The sequence below is a fragment of the Podarcis muralis genome, chromosome 3, assembly GCF_964188315.1.
Source record: "Podarcis muralis chromosome 3, rPodMur119.hap1.1, whole genome shotgun sequence".
NCBI lineage: Eukaryota > Metazoa > Chordata > Lepidosauria > Squamata > Lacertidae > Podarcis > Podarcis muralis.
The window spans coordinates 79757482-79773498 of NC_135657.1; the positions used below are offsets into that span (position 1 = coordinate 79757482).

Genomic DNA, 16017 nt, shown 5'->3' on the forward strand with positions numbered 1-16017 from the left:
CATAGCTATTACCAAATAGTGCTCCTCCCCCCCCCCCCCGTTTTTTGATTTACCATTACTACCACTTTTTGAATAAGACCCACATTTTGTGGGGGGGTTTTCCCACCCCCACTCGGATGCTTGGTGTGTTTCTAGAGTAGGAAATGAAGTTGGCTTTGTTTGGTGTAAGGGCATCAGTCCAGCGTGCTGTATATGTGAAGCATGGCTTTTTTGTGTGAGGAATGCAGATTTGTTGGCTAATGTCTGTCTTTTCATTTGAATTTGCTGCCTTCTGGATGCTCTGTTATAAGTTGCTCTAGCTCTGAGCAAGATTATAAGCCATGCATCAAGCCACCTTCTTTAGGGCAAGCTGCTTTCGCCAGCCAGGAGGCTTCGTCTGCGTCTGTTTTCCCTCATTTTCAGTCACTCCTAACCCTCCCATCTGGCTTTTTTCCATCTCTCCCTGCTGCTTTAAAGTAAGTTAGGGCCGTCTCATATCACACATGCCTGTGCAAAACTTGATTATTTATGTGCTCTTTTAACAATAGCTTAAGCGTACGTTATTCAGCATTCCCCCCCATACCACTCACTGTGATTTTTGCAATATGAATAGCCAGTTTCCTTGATTGTTGTTACTACATCAGCTTCTGTTTTGTATTTGCCAGAAAGGGTGCTATAGTAAGAAAACAATTACCGTATTTTTCGCCCTATAGGACGCACTTTTCCCCCTCCAAAAATGAAGGGGAAATGTGTGTGCGTCCTATGGGTCGAATACAGGCTTTCGCTGAAGCCTGGAGAGTGAGAGGGGTCGGTGCGCACCGACCCCTCTCGCTCTCCAGGCTTCAGGAAGCTCCGCGCAACCCTCCGGAGCCCGGCGCGCAGCTTCGGCATCGCTCTGGGGCTGTGGTCGGGGGGAGCTCAGGCTTCCCCCGCCCCCAGCCCTGCAAGCTCCCAGAGCGATGCCGAAGCTGCACGCAGCTTCGGCATCGCTCTGGGACTCGTTCTGGGGTCGGGAGAAGCTCGGGGTTCCCCTGCCCCAGCCCTGCGCCTTTATTTCTCCCCCCCAAAAATCTAGGTGCGCCCTATGGGCTGGTGCGTCCTATAGGGCGAAAAATACGGTAGTTCATTTTGGGACTACAACTCCCATCATCCCTAGCTAACAGGACCAGTGGTCAGGGATGATGGGAATTGTAGTCCCAAAACAGCTGGAGGGCCACGTTTGGCCATGCCTGACTTGGAGGGATGCATTTCAGAAAGCTATGGGTTTTTGTAATCTGTGTATTTTGAGCTGTTTCTTTAACATTCCATCACACTTCTCTGGCCAGAAATAGAAGCCTTCTCCCAGACAGTATCGGGTGATGAAGAGGGAGCTGTGCAGACAGGAATAAGTTGGGTTATCAAGAGGTGGCATCATCAAGGCCAAGGAGCAGGTTTAGCAGCCCATCCCAGTGCTTTCCCCAAATGCTCCTGTTGCTTTCTCCAGTGTAAGAGACTGGTTGCCGAGCTTGGGCAGGAAGCAAAGCTGGCCTGCTGCACCTAACCCTGGATAGCCTGAGCCCTAGAGAAGTATTTTATGGGGCTAGAGGAGGGTGCAGTATGTTTACACTTTAACAATGTTACTGTGCCTGAATTCACATGCCCACACCCTGTCTAGGCCCTTGCAATATAAAAAGCATTCCTTCCGTGTATCCAGCATTTCACAGCTGATGATGTTTTGCCGCTGTTGCATTCAGATGTCAAGAGAAACCATGGCTTGATGTGACAGGGACAAGCCTAGCCTACCTCCAGATTCACATCCTCCCACTCTTCCTCCAGTGTAACTTCATCATCATCATCATCAATTTATTATTTATACCCTGCCCATCTGGCTGGGTTTCCCCAGCCACTCTTAGGGAGCTCTCAGCTCCATTTCTGATTAATTGCTGTTTCTCAAATCAGTCAAACCCAATGAAGCGTGATTAAGCTTAACTTCAAATCATCGGTTATCAGTCTGACTTCTTTCACCAAACTACAGTTAAGATTAACCATAGTTTAGGATTTGGACAGCGTGCTAAACTGTGGTTAGCTGAAATTGGCAGCGAAAGTTTCCTGGCCGCTCTGGAGGGGTATGCTTGTTCCCATCACGATAAACCATAGTTTATTGCAATTTCTGAATATAGTCATTGTGTGAAATTTACACTGTAAATCAGGGATGAGGAACCTGTGGCCCTCCAGATGTTGCTGGGCTCTAACTCCCATCAGTCCAGCCAGCATGGACCAGTCCAGCGTGCATGCATGAAGTGGTCAGGGATGATAGGAGAGGTAGTCAAGGGGGCAGGCTTTGGTATTATGGTGCCCTGAAACTAGGCCAGAATTTGGCGCCTCCTCCCCAGCCCTCATGCTATGCTGGGCTTTTGGAAGGAGGTGTGAGGACTCCTGCAGGGTCCTATCCCACCCCAAAGCAGGGCAAGTGCTAACTAGGCTTTAGAAAGGAGGAAAGAGGACCCTGTCAGAGCCCTCACACTTGCTTCCCATAACTGAACAAGTGCTTACTGGGCTCCCTTTCAGCTTGGTGCCCATTGCGGGGGAACCAGTTGTGCTGCCCTAAAACCACCTATGATGTAGTTATTTTGAGGACCAAAGGTTCCCCACCCCTGTTGTAAATGCTAAAGTGAAATAGATCATAGGCCCCAATCCAGAGGGCTTTGAATAGAGGACAGGGTATGCATGTGCCAGGACTGTGTCTCTCTTTTTACTCTACCAAGTGACCAGAAGTATCAGAACTGGCAACATGGAACATCTATTTGTATGGGTCTGTTACTAGCAGAAGCTTTTCCCTTTCGTCTTCCTTGCTGGATTGGGGCAAAGAAATGTCCCCATGAATTGTTCGTGCAGTAGAGTCGCTTCAATGTTCCCTTTGCGGTATTTCAGTTTTCTCTCCTTGGAATAGCTACACAGTATGCATTTCCCTTTTTATTTCATGTAGGAGCATGCAGAGAAAAGGAGAATCGTCCGGAATCAGAAGTATTAGTAGCAAAATTAAAGGCGTGTTCAAGAGTACCACAATGGAAGGCGCAGTTCTGCCCAACTATGGCCTGGCTGAAGGAGAGGATGACTTTGTGAGTTGGTTCTTCTTTGTCCTAGCAGCTTTGACTGCACACTCGTCCTCTGTCCTGTTCCCCACATGCTGCCACCAATCCGTTTTATGGTTGCTCCCCGTCCCAACTTCAGTCCATTCTGTCTTGCTTCATTTTTATGGTTACCGATTAGCAACACAAGTGCGTGAACACAATCACATGAGTTTCATCCTTGAAGAAGTTGATTGGCTCTCTTGAGAGCTTGTGCCACTTTGTTTATATTGTGTTCAAGGCAGATTCTTTCAGACATAGCTAAATAAGGAACTGTTGTGGCATTTTTCTCATTTTTCGCCACACCAGTCGGAGCCGATAGTAAATGGAGCCACAGGTTTCCCACCCCTTCTTGAAACTTTAGATATGGCCTTGGTTTTTATCAGTGCTTTTTTTCTGGGAGTACGCAGGGGTAACGCATACCACTAAACATTTCCTGAATCTTTGTACTTTTTTCCATTTACTGTATTTATTTCCCCCGATTTGAACTATAAAATGGTGATTTTCTTGAGTCAAAATGAGAGTACCCCTAAACATTTTTTATAGGGGAAAAAAAGCACTGGGTTTTTGTTGTTTCTTTCATACAGTACAATTTAATACTTTGTTTTGTCAGTTTTGAATTGTAAGCTTTCCTGAGCTCTGTGATTATAGTCAAAAGGCAAGATACATTTGTTCACATCAGGAAACACATTTTAAGTTACCTTGAATAAAATAGGCTCAAAATGGTCTCTTGATGCATGAATCTTCCACTGTAGATTGAAGAAGGCATCGTGGTAATGGAAGATGATTCTCCCGTGGAGGCACTTAGCACGCCTAATACCCCTCGCAATCTTGCAGCTTGGAAAATTACCATCCCGTATGTGGACTTCTTTGAAGACCCCCCTCTTCAAAGGAAAGAGAGGATTCCCGTATTTTGCATTGATGTGGAAAGGAATGACAGAATGGCAGGTACTGGTACCTTTACAAGTGTATGCCTGTTTACCCTACCTGCTCTTGATTTGCCAGCTCTTGATTTGCCAGCTCTGGTGCACACTCATTTTATCTTAGTTGTTTTCAAGATCCTGTGAAGTCTTGAAAAATATTAAGAACCAGCAAATCCAAATGCATTGTCTGAAACCCTGATAAACTCTTATTGAACATTGCACCTGTTAGGATGACTGGGGTATTTCCTTTTGTATTTATAGTTTGACTGCAGCAGGATATTATTGCTGCTGCTTCTGCTGATAATAATAATAATAATAATAATAATAATAATAATAATAATAATAATAATAATACCACCACCTTCTGAGGACTTTTTCCATATTGTCTTACACTTGTACTTTTTTTAAAAAGCCTTCTTGGATGAACTAGAGGGAAAAGTAAAAAAAAATATATCTGTATGTATTTTCAGTTGGTCACAAACCTGAACACTGGTCGGTCTACAGAAAATACCTTGAATTTTATGTTCTTGAGTCAAAGCTAACAGAATTCCATGGTATGTTCATTTCCTACCCTCCTGTGGAGGTTAAAGTAGCATTTTACTTCAATAAAATTTACACTATCATTTTAGTGCAAGTGAAAATAAATCTTCACTTTAACTATGTTGTACCTATTGTGCTATGATCAGGTACATTCCCTGATGCACAGCTTCCTTCAAAGAGGATCATTGGACCAAAGAACTATGAATTCTTGATGTCAAAGAGAGAGGAGTTTCAGGAATATCTGCAGGTATGAAGAAGCTTCACATGAGATGTACTTATTTCTGTGGATAGCTTGGGTTGCTCCTCATCAATTCCCCATTCTCTCAGTGTGTACATTTGCCATCTGATATTCACACAACACATTTTGAGTGACCATGATCTCAAATGGCATTTTAATTCAAATTGTATCTCATGATTTTTACCTCGCAACATTTAACAGCTAATTTCCATTCCTAGAGAGAAGCTAATTTGAGTGTAATTGCTTGTTTTTCTTTTTGTCTCCCTCAAAGAAACTTTCACAACATCCAGAACTAAGCAACAGCCAGCTTTTGGCTGACTTCTTATCCCCTAATGGTGGAGAGACTCAGTTTCTTGATAAAATGTTGCCTGATGTCAATCTAGGTATGTAAACAACAACAACAACAACAACAACCCTATAGCTGAGGGCAAAATTGCAAATGCTGGATTCTAACCAATTAAAACATTCCTTCACCTCCTGCCACACACCCACAGCTGCTTTCTGCCACCCATCTAAACCAGCTATGATTCATATGATTGGAGAGTAGAAAATTAGAAGTTCCCATGTGCGTATAGAAATCTTTCTCTTGGGTAGCTAATACTAAATAGTATACAATTGTACCTTGGATCCTGAACGCCTTGGTACTCAGACATTTTGGATCCCGAATGCCACAAAACCGGAAGTGAGTGTTCCGGTTTGCGAACATTCTTTGGAACCTGAATGTCCAACGGGGCTTCCGGTTGGCCACAGGAATCTCCAATCAGAAGTCGTGCTTTGGAAGTCAAATAGACTTCCGGAACAGATTCTGTCGACTTCCAAGGTATAACTGTATTTTAAAACTCAGTTACGGTCCCACTGGCAGAACGTGGGTGATTTTTTTGCCAGCTTTCCCAGAAAAGCAAGATCTGGAGCAGCATGGGAGGCGATGTGGAGGCTGAAAGAGGAAGGAGGCATTGTAACAAAGTGCCGATTTTAACAGCGTGAGCCTCTGCTCTGTCAAAGTCCCTTCCACAGACTTAGGGAACCCTTCATTCTTGGAAAAGCAAGTCTGGAGCCAAACATTTGTCATGTAGATAATAACAGTGCGTGTTCTCTTCTCACCTTCAAAGGCATGACTTACAGGAAGGGTGTTACAAACAAGTAGGCAATTAGATCCTTAGCCCATCTGTCACAGATGCTTTAGCTGAGATTCCTGCACTGCAGGGAGTTGGACTAGATGACCCCCAGGGTCCCTTCCAACTCTAAGATTCTATGATTCTTTGGAAATTCTGAGCAAAATATGACATTACTTAAAGTATGAAAAACCAGAATACTAACGCAGTGAGACTAAGTAAATAATAATAGTAATAGTAATAGTAGTAGTAATAATAATAATAATAATAATAATAATAATAATATTTATACCTCCACCTTCTGGCTGGGCTTCCCCAGCCACTCTGGACAGCTTCCAACAAAATATTAAAATACAGTGGTACCTCGGGTTAAGAACTTAATTCGTTCTGATAGTCAGTTCTTAAGCTGAAGCTGTTCTTAACCTGAAGCACCACTTTAGCTAATGGGGCCTCCTGCTGCCACTGCGCCGCCAGAGCATAATTTCTGTTCTCATCCTGAAGCAAAGTTCTTAACCCAAGGTAATATTTCTGGGTTAGCAGAGTCTGTAACTTGAAGTGTATGTAACCTGAAGCATATGTAACCCGAGGTACTACTGTACAGTAATGCATCAAACATTAAAAGCTTCCCTAAACAGGGCTGCTTTCAGATGTCTTCTAAAAGTCTGGTAGTTGTTGTTCTCTTTGACATCTGCTGGGAGGGCGTTCCACAGGGCAGGCGCCACTACTGAGAAGGCCCTCTGCCTGGTTCCCTGTAACTTGGCTTCACATAGTGAGGGAACCGCCAGAAGGCCCTCGGCGCTGGACCTCAGTGTCCAGGCAGAACGATGGGGGTGGAGACGCTCCATCAGACTAAGTATCTATTTTATCTGTTTCATTCCATGCATTAAATACTTAAGTATACACAACAGCAACGATGGCTTTGAATGATAGGAGGTGCAGTCAAGATTAAAAAGAGAATTGAGCTTTTAAAAAGAGCAGGGGACAAACTTTGCAGATTGCATCCAGCCAGCTAAATTCTACTTTGAGTAGACATTGAAATTAATATACTCATTAATTGCAGGGATTCTACTTTACGTATGATATAGCTGGATATAACCCAATTCTAAAAAATAAGTGGAGGAATATAGTTAATGCTATGTTATTGCTAATGCGAAGCATTGCTTATTTTTCCCTTCTGTTTTTCATTTGCAGGTAAAATTATAAAATCTGTCCCAGGGAAGCTAATGAAAGAGGTGGGTATAACTTAATTAATTGTGTTTGTAATTACTATGTCTCCTCCCACCCAAAAACTAGTAGTAGATTTGTCCCAGAGAGCTTTTCTTTTGAAAATGTTCCATTACAGCTATTGTTTGGTTAATTTCAGAAAGGCCAGCACTTGGAGCCATTCATTATAAATTTTATTAACTCCTGTGAATCTCCCAAGCCTAAGCCAAGTAAACCCGAGCTTACTATTCTCAGTCCTACTTCTGAAAACAACAAAAAGGTACGTGGTATGTCTGCTGGGGTGAGAAACAAAATCAGATATTGTAAACACAACCTTTTATCAATCCCTATTTATACCATAACTTTGGCCTGATTGAATAAGCTGTAAAGTCTGTAGACTGGGAGCCAAAGAGCTATACTTAGGCACACTCCAAATCTAGTAAGAGTTTGATTCCCCCCTTAAACAGCAGATCCCCCTCATTCCATCTCACAAACTGCCTTTGAAACGTTCCCTCCTTTTCAAAAGACATGCCCTCGTACATAGCAGGGCAGTTGCTTCATTTTGAAAGGGAGAAGTCTTTACACCATTTCCATGTACAGGAACAGGCTACATGGTTCATTCAATCCTGTCTTTTCCTCCCTCCCTCTCCATTCAGATTCCTTCAAAGTCAGAATGTCACAGGTGTGAAGACTTCATTTTGGCATAGCTGAAGTGCAAGACTAGGGTTAATGGTTGACATGGCTAAAAACTGAGTAAAGCTGATGTTTCAAACTCTCAGATAATTTCATTCAAAATAATAGAACATCCTTTTTATGGTAATATTGGATAGCATTTCAGAACTTCTGACCGCTTCAGCTATTCTGTTGTTGCCAGAGAAAAGTGATGCGGCTTCCATTAAACCTGCAAATTACTGAAGAACGGGGTGTTTTTTTGTGTGATGTTGCTGTTTGAAAACTTGATACTCTCCTGTTTCAGCTTTTTAATGACCTGTATAAGAATAACGCAAACCGCTCAGAGAACTTAGAGAGAAGACAAATTCAGAACTACTTTATGGAAATGATGACCGTTGAAGGAGTCTATGACTACTTAATGTACATTGGTGAGAAATCATGTCTTGGTTTTTCTTTTTCAGCAGAGGGCCTGTTAATACAAGAGGCTTATCTACAACATATTATGTGTGTGGGGAGTTTGTGCCAGGATCAGATAAATCTCATTTCAAAGATATGGGTGTGGAAAGTTTTGTTATTGGCACAATTCCCATGCTGACTCGATGTTTTTTCTCTCTCTCCTTCTGCAATGTGGGACTTTGATCACAACTATGCCGATGGAATTAGAGCAGAAACAAAGAGAGAACGCTTTTTGCCACCCACAGAATTTTTGTTTCCAAAAATCACCACAATGTATATAAGGCCCTGGAATCTCTGAAGTTTGGGGAGAAATAAGATTGATGAGCATATTCAGTAACGGTGGACAGTTTTTTCAGCCCTGCTGAGTAGGTGGTGGTGGCTGGAAGAAGAATGGGATTTAACTTACCATGTGTAGATGGTTCATCACAAAGAGGAACCACTCACTAAAGATGGAACTCAGAGACCAGGCAAACCACCAGAATCCCCCTTCCCACAAAAAGAGTATTTGTCAGCAGCCAGGAAAGCTCCAGCAACTGCAGGTTTTTGTATTCCCATGTTGTCTTCTGCACTCTCCCTTTACTTTCCTTATTAAATCAAGAGGGAGGTAAATGACAAGTATTTTGAAAAAGTTCTGTGCACACCAGTCATCACAGAAGGTGTGGCATAACACAATATGGCTGCCAGGGTGGGGCGGGGCATGGCATAGCACAAATTACAGCAGAGTCATCGCTGCTCCACTGGACAACCTGAGGTTTACCATGGTTATCTGGGTTGTGAAGATCACACAATATTGATATCTCTCTCTCTCACTCACACACACACGCTATTCCTGTGAACATTTCTCATGATAAATGATAAGAAGGTTTTGCCTCGTATTACAGGTTCTAAAATTTTTAGAAACCTGACTGAAAAAAATAAAAGCTTGGAATCTGAGGGTTGTGGTTTATCCTGGGAGCTCCAAAAAGGCTTTCATGGGCACTCTGGTCCACAGCATGCCTGCAGTAGGGGGCCTTGCCCCCCTGTTAGTCTCCACTTCTAGATCTCAGAGTGTTCTGACTTGTAGTGTGGAAGTTAATGCTTGGCTACCATGGCTAACAGCAATACGTGTGTCTTGTTGGCATTTTACAAATATCTGCAAGATGAGCTTTTTAAATGTAGTTTGTTTACAGTATATACATAACCATTTCCCCCCAACCATTGTTTAGAACATGGAGGCTTAATCAGAGCCTCTGTAGCTGCTTTGAAACGTAAATGTGTTTCAAAAATAAAAAAAGTATGCCCATACACTAAATATATGTAATGATAATGACTTTGCAGGTAGGGTTGTTTTCCATATTCCTGATTGGCTTCACCATATCTTGATGGGAGGGCGAATTCTCTTCAAGCGCACCTTAGAGGAGTACACAGACTACTACCTGCAGCACAAGCTAGAGCAACTCTTTCAGGAGCATCGCCTGGTGTCACTTATAACACTTCTGAGAGGTTAGTGGAAAGTTATCCCTTTATAAAAAGACTTGCTCTGTTTTGTACTTGCAACTTATTTTGGTACTTGCACAGTTGCCTTTTTTGTTGTTGTGTGTCTTTGCGTAAAGTAAAAACTAGCGCATACTTCAGCAAGAGCTGTTAACTAAAGGGCTTTTTTTTAAGGTTAGTACCTTTTGCATTTAACTAACTGACGTTCACCAAGTAAGATAATTAAAGCAACAGTCAGCCTGTGCTGATAGCACCACAGCAAAAAATGGGTTTCTTTTGTTTCAGATGCTGTATTTTGTGAGAATTCTGAACCTCGATCTCCTCAGGATAAGCACAAGAGGGCAAAACAGACCTTTGAAGAAATGATGAAATACATTCCAGGTTCAGTAGTTTTGCAGCATGATCTGTCAAGAGAGAGGCGTGCTAAATGACCAAAAGTTGATCAGGCTGAATGGCACATGTTAATACAGTGGTGCCCCGCAAGACGAAATTAATTCGTTCCGCAATTTTTGTCGTCTAGCGAATTTTTCGTCTTGCGAAGCACGAAATCCCATAGGAATGCATTGAAAATCAATTAATGCGTTCCTATGGTCAAAAAAAGTCCAAACAAAGCCAAATTTGGTACAACAACAGTTTATTAACTGCTCTTTAAAGTCACACATACTGTAAAGAGCAGTTCAAAAATTGAAGGGAAAATAAATTAACTTTATAAACAAAACATGTCTTTGTTTTTAGACAAAGAAAACAAAGTCGCGAGACGTTTTCGTCTTGCGAAGCAAGCCCATAGGGGAAATTCGTCTTGCGAGGCAAATCGAAAACGGAAAAACCTTTCGTCTAGCGAGTTTTTTGTCTTGCGAGGCATTCGTCTTGCGAGGTACCACTGTACAAATATCAAGGGGTGCACATTTTTTTAAGGCATTCTAGCTTGAAAGACTTGGGAGATGGTTTGAGATGCATTACATTTCTAAAACCTATGTGGACCGTAGAAATTCTCATGTGACAAATTTGGTGTGGGGTGTGTGTGTGTGTGTTGCTGTTTTATACTTTCTCTCTTCGTATAAACTCTTTAGCAATATTGGCAGTGGCATAAGCATTGTTGGATTCTTGCAATTTATCGGCTGGAGCATCCTCTAGAAGCCTCCTGCATTTCAGATACAGTGTCATGTCTTTGATAATTCGTAGTTTAATGCTTCGAAAAGAGCATGGTAGGAGGATGGGATTCACAGAATGCAAAGGGCATATTTGCTGAAGGTGTGCTTGCTGCTTTCCAGTAAAAGATGTCCCTATGCAGTCTCATTAGACAATCAGGAGGATTCCTTCATATCTGCTGCCAAGTGTATCTTTTCCTATGGTGCTTTCCCCAGCCCTAAAGTGCTCCTTTCTTGCTTGAGGCTCCTCTGTCTGGGCCTTTCTTGGGCTCCAGGTGTGATGCAACCATCTTGCCACTTTATGTAGAATGCTAAGAGAACATCCATTCTTCATACTATGCTGAGAAGGTGTGTGCCACATTCATTGGGACACTTTCCCAGTAGCATGGGCGTCCACAACTCCACAGTGTCACGGGCACGCAGAAACATATTTGCTGCTAGCTGCTTGCCATTTTATCTACCGTTTGCCCCTGCCTTGTAGTTTGAATCCAATGCTGCCCCTTGCCAAGGGTGCAAGGGACCCTAGATATACCTCTGAGTGCAAAGGATTTTCTCTCTTAACTGTGCATGATATAAAGAACTTGTATTTGAACAAATTGTGATGACTACAACAAGCTGACTTGTAAAGGACTTAACTCTTCTGTGTATGGAACGCTCCACCTAAATGTAGTCAAACTCCTCTGACTTGACCTAAGTCATACTGCATTGTGCATCCAGCAGAGGATTATCAATGCAGTTAACATAACTTAAGACTGGATAGGCACAGCTGGTTAATCATTACATTTGAGCAGAACATGATAATGCCTCTGTGCCCCCAAATGGGACACTTGTTGGTTCATGAACTTCAAGGCATGAAGTCACTCCCTTGTCAAACAATAGATGCAGTAGGAAATGTGCTGCTTGCCCCGACACAAACAATATGTCGGGGTGCTGATCTTGCCCAAATGTTTCAGGGAAACTGGGTGTCACCAGCTGATCTCTTTTGTAGAATAATCATTGTTGATAACTTAAAGCTCCGGGGATGATCTGGGCATTGAGTTTCTACTCCTCCTTGTTTGAGTTGCCATAACTGGTTTCGTTTTGGCATTTTGTCCAGATTTGATAGGCAAGTGCATTGGAGAGGAGGCCAAATACGAAGGCATCAGACTTCTGTTTGATGGACTGCAGCAGCCAGTGCTCAACAAACAGGTAGGTGCTCTTACTCACAGCCATTATTTATAATGTTTTGAAATGACCTCCTTTTCTCTTCTGCTGGAGAGAAACCAGGGCCAAGGGCTGGTCTAGTCCACTTTCCTGTTCTTACAGTGGTCAACTACAGAAAGCTTGCAAGCCAAACATGAGCCCAGAAGCACTCTCCCCATTTGTGTTCCCCAGCAATTGCTATTCAAAGGTATGCTGCCTTGGGCAGTGGCAGTGGAACATAGCCATCATGGCTAGTGATAGCCTTATCCATTAATTTCTCTAATCCAAGTTGGGGGCCACTATTACCTGCTGTGAGAGCAACCTCCAATGTTTTAACCTGGTGCTGCATGAAGAAGCCCTTTCTTTTGTCTGTCCTGAATTGTCCGACATTCAGCTTCATGTCCTAGTATTACAGTGGAGTGAAAAAGGCTTTTCTGTATTCACACCATGCACAGTTTAAACACCTCTATCATGTCTCCCCCCCCCCCCTTACCTTTTTTTCTAAACTGCCCTGCTGCTGCACAGCTTTAGTTCCATTTCAGCCCAGTTTCTGTCCTGGTTTTGGGACCAAGACAGCGCTAGTCACCCTAACAGATGATCTCTGTAGACAACTGGATCAAGGCTGGTCGGGACTGCTGATTCTTTTAGATTTGTCAGCAGCCTTCGACGTGGTTGATCACGATCTTCTGGACCACCGCCTTGCCACTGTGGGGATTCAGGGCACAGCCAGACAATGGCTGCGCTCCTTTAAGAAGGTGGCGCCAAGGAGGGAGATTTCACCGCACCACTCCTTCGTGTATGGAGTGCCAGAGGGCGCAATCCTGTCCCCGATTCTTTTCAACATCTTTATGCGCCCCCTCACCCAGATTGTCCGGAGCTTTGGGCTGGGCTGTCACCAATATGCTGATGACACTCAGCTCTATCTGCTGATGGACGGCCACCCTGACTCGGCCCCGAACACACTGACCAGATGCTTGAAAGCTGTGGCTGGATGGCTTTGTGGGAGCCGACTGCAATTAAATCCTTCGAAGATAGAGGTCCTCTGCCTGGGTCGGGATGGCATGGGGTTGGGGGACCAACTCCCTTCTCTTGCGGGGGCTCAATTAGTGCCAGTGCCTTCCATTAAGAGTTTGGGTGTAATCCTTGATGCCTTCCTTTCCATGGAGGCGCAGGTTGCAGCAACAGCCAAGGCGACATTTTTCCATCTTCGCCGTATCAAGCTGTTGGTCCCTTACCTTTCCCGCCCCGACCTGGCCACAGTGATCCATGCAATGGTCAGCTCCAGGCTTGACTACTGTAACCCGCTCTACGCGGGGCTGCCCTTGAAACTTTCCCAAAAACTCCAGCGGGTGTAGAATGCTGCAGCAAGGCTTCTCACAGGGTCCTTGCCATGGGAGCATATTCACCCAGTGCTCTACCAGCTGCACTGGCTCCCGGTGTATAGGGTCAGGTTTAAGGTGCTGATTTTTACCTTTAAAGCCCTATGCGGCCTAGGACCCTCGTACTCACAGGACCGCCTCTCCTGGTATGTCCCACAGAGGACCCTAAGGTCCATGAATAATAATAGTTTAAAGGTCCCGGGCCCTAAGGAAGCCAGACTATCCTCCACCACAGCCAGCGCTTTTTCAGTGACTGCTCCGACCTGGTGGAATGCTCTGTCCCACAAGACTAGGGCCCTGCAGGGCTTGATCTCCTTCCGCAGGGCCTGTAAGACAGAGCTATTCCACCTGGCCTTCAATTTGAATTAGCCTGATCCTCTATTCCCTTTTCCCTTTCCTTTTCTATGAAGAAACCCTTTCTGGGACCCCACATTTAAATTCTTCCCTGGTCTCCTTGCTGGCCCTAGTAAGACCAACTTGGCCAGTTAGCCCTGGTGATCATTCGATGTCTACTGACTGGGTTTTTTTCCTTCCAAAAATGACCCCTGAATTTATGAATTTTATTGATGCTGCATTTTATTCTGTATTCTATGCTGTTTTAAAGTCACATTTTAATCAATGTTTTATACTTGCTGTTAGCCGACCTGAGCCCAGTTTTTAAACCGGGAAGGGTGGGGTATAAATAATATATATATATAGCAGAGAAATGCCAAATCTGTGATATTGGTGCCAAAATAAATTCAAATAGATAGCAGTAAAGTAGCTCATGGGATGTCAGTAGGTAGCTCATGGGAGCATAGGCAGGGAGGGTGGGGGTTATACAGAGTTTGGCAAGATCACTTGGGATTTGTGATGCCAGTGCCACCCCAGCTGTGGCATGACAAAATTATTCACTGTGACACCTCAGTGCAAGGTTAATAAAATTTGCCACTTGAGATCTGGCAGAATGAAGACACTAGATTACTGCCAGCTTATCTTGTCATGACTAGGTATTCAAAGTGGCATGTGTCAACAAAGCTACAGTTAACAATAATAGAGCCTATTAAACTACCGTAGTTTGTTTTAAAATGGTTCCATCTCCTAGTATATAAGCCCTTAAAGGTTCATTTGCATCTGGGTGGGGTTGTACTTTTTTGTCAAGTGTACCGTGGGAGTCCTTTTAGGTTATTGTTCGGGATTTGTTACCATGTAGGTGGTGATTCTTCTAAGCGGGGGCTTACTAATCACCTACGGTCGCTGTAGTCTGTATTGCTAATTCCAGAATGTAATTTATCTCTACGTTTTATTTTAGTTAACGTATGTTCTACTGGATATTGGGATTCAGGAACTATTTCCAGAACTGAATGAGGTATGTTGTGACACAAAGTCATATTTATCAGTTTTAGTTGCCCTTCATGAAGGAATTGTGCTCATAATTTTAGTTGCTCTTTATGGTTCCCAGCTCTGCTATGCAGTCTGTGCACCATATGAATTTTAATAGTGATATGTATGCCATTCCTTTTCTTAAAAAAAAAAAAAGTGTTCACTGCCGTTGAATCCTGAGGTGAGTTATTCTCAGGGATTTCAACTAAGTTATGGCACTGTTTCCAGCTAAGCCCCGTTATCATCCATAAGCCCCAGCTGATATTAATGGAATTTGTGCAAGGGGCTCAGAGCTACTTCCACTCACTGCAGTGCCATTTTCACAGAATATGCTGGTACACTGTGCCCCTTTACTCATCAATGCATAACTGAAGATTGTGTTTGTTGCTACATCAGCCAGTTTGAAGCTATCATTTCAGAACTTTGCACAGGGGACTTTAGATTTCACCATCCTGAATGGTTTTTGTGACGAACTGTGCTTATCTCAGTATTCCCCTGTAACACCAGAGCACTCACACATTGCACAACTTCTTAATGCATTGCTTTGAGCTTCTACTGTAATGATATTGCCATTCCATAGCTGGATAAATTGAAATCACAGGTATTTTCTCTTTCTCTCTTCCCCAATACTGCTGTTAACAGGTTTAAAAGTATGCTTCCTCCGGATCATAGTGGATGAAAACAACAAAATACTGGATTAACTCCATTTTATAGATAGTTGCTATGTGCTAATTTATTGAATAGGTCATGTGTTTAGTCTTGTACATTTCCTTGTAAATAGAATGAACTTTGACTTAAAAAAAATATATATATTCACTGAAGAAAGATTAAAGTTTATTACTGGCTGAATTTCAGTAATACCTCACTGTCTTTCTTCCCAATAAATAGTACTGGCAACCCCACCCCCCAAAAATATTTTTTTTTATGCAGGGTAAACGTTCCAAGGCACTGCACAGGTAACTGAAAACACCCACTTCCACCCCACCCATTTTTGTGACGTTTTCAAGTCACTTCTGGGTTTGGCACAATGTGCATATGCGCGGTTGCGCACCTATTGGACTCGTGTGAATGGGGAGTTGCCTGTATGAGGATACTAGCGTTTGCCATTTATTGAAGATCCTATGGAGGACCAAACTGAAAGAAGGTCCACACTGACTTACACAGAAATCTTTAAAACAAAAACCAAAAATCCCACCCTGGGTGGAAACAGCTTTTACTCTCAATAGGCCAGATCTACATTTAT

General features: G+C 43.2%; 1 protein-coding gene across 1 annotated transcript in view; it reads left to right on the forward strand.

Annotated features, from left to right (window-relative positions):
• Positions 1 to 15623, forward strand: part of SNX14 (sorting nexin 14) — a 34347-nt gene extending 18724 nt beyond the window's left edge. The window contains exons 16-28 of the mRNA XM_028722905.2: positions 2945 to 3077; positions 3842 to 4034; positions 4480 to 4563; positions 4696 to 4796; positions 5059 to 5170; positions 7091 to 7131; positions 7263 to 7382; positions 8079 to 8202; positions 9548 to 9712; positions 9989 to 10084; positions 11948 to 12039; positions 14704 to 14760; positions 15417 to 15623. Of these exons, the coding sequence (XP_028578738.1) occupies positions 2945 to 3077; positions 3842 to 4034; positions 4480 to 4563; positions 4696 to 4796; positions 5059 to 5170; positions 7091 to 7131; positions 7263 to 7382; positions 8079 to 8202; positions 9548 to 9712; positions 9989 to 10084; positions 11948 to 12039; positions 14704 to 14760; positions 15417 to 15422 (1324 nt within the window). The 3' untranslated portion in view covers positions 15423 to 15623. The remainder of the gene's footprint in view (positions 1 to 2944; positions 3078 to 3841; positions 4035 to 4479; positions 4564 to 4695; positions 4797 to 5058; positions 5171 to 7090; positions 7132 to 7262; positions 7383 to 8078; positions 8203 to 9547; positions 9713 to 9988; positions 10085 to 11947; positions 12040 to 14703; positions 14761 to 15416) is intronic.
• Positions 15624 to 16017: the final 394 nt, after the last annotated feature.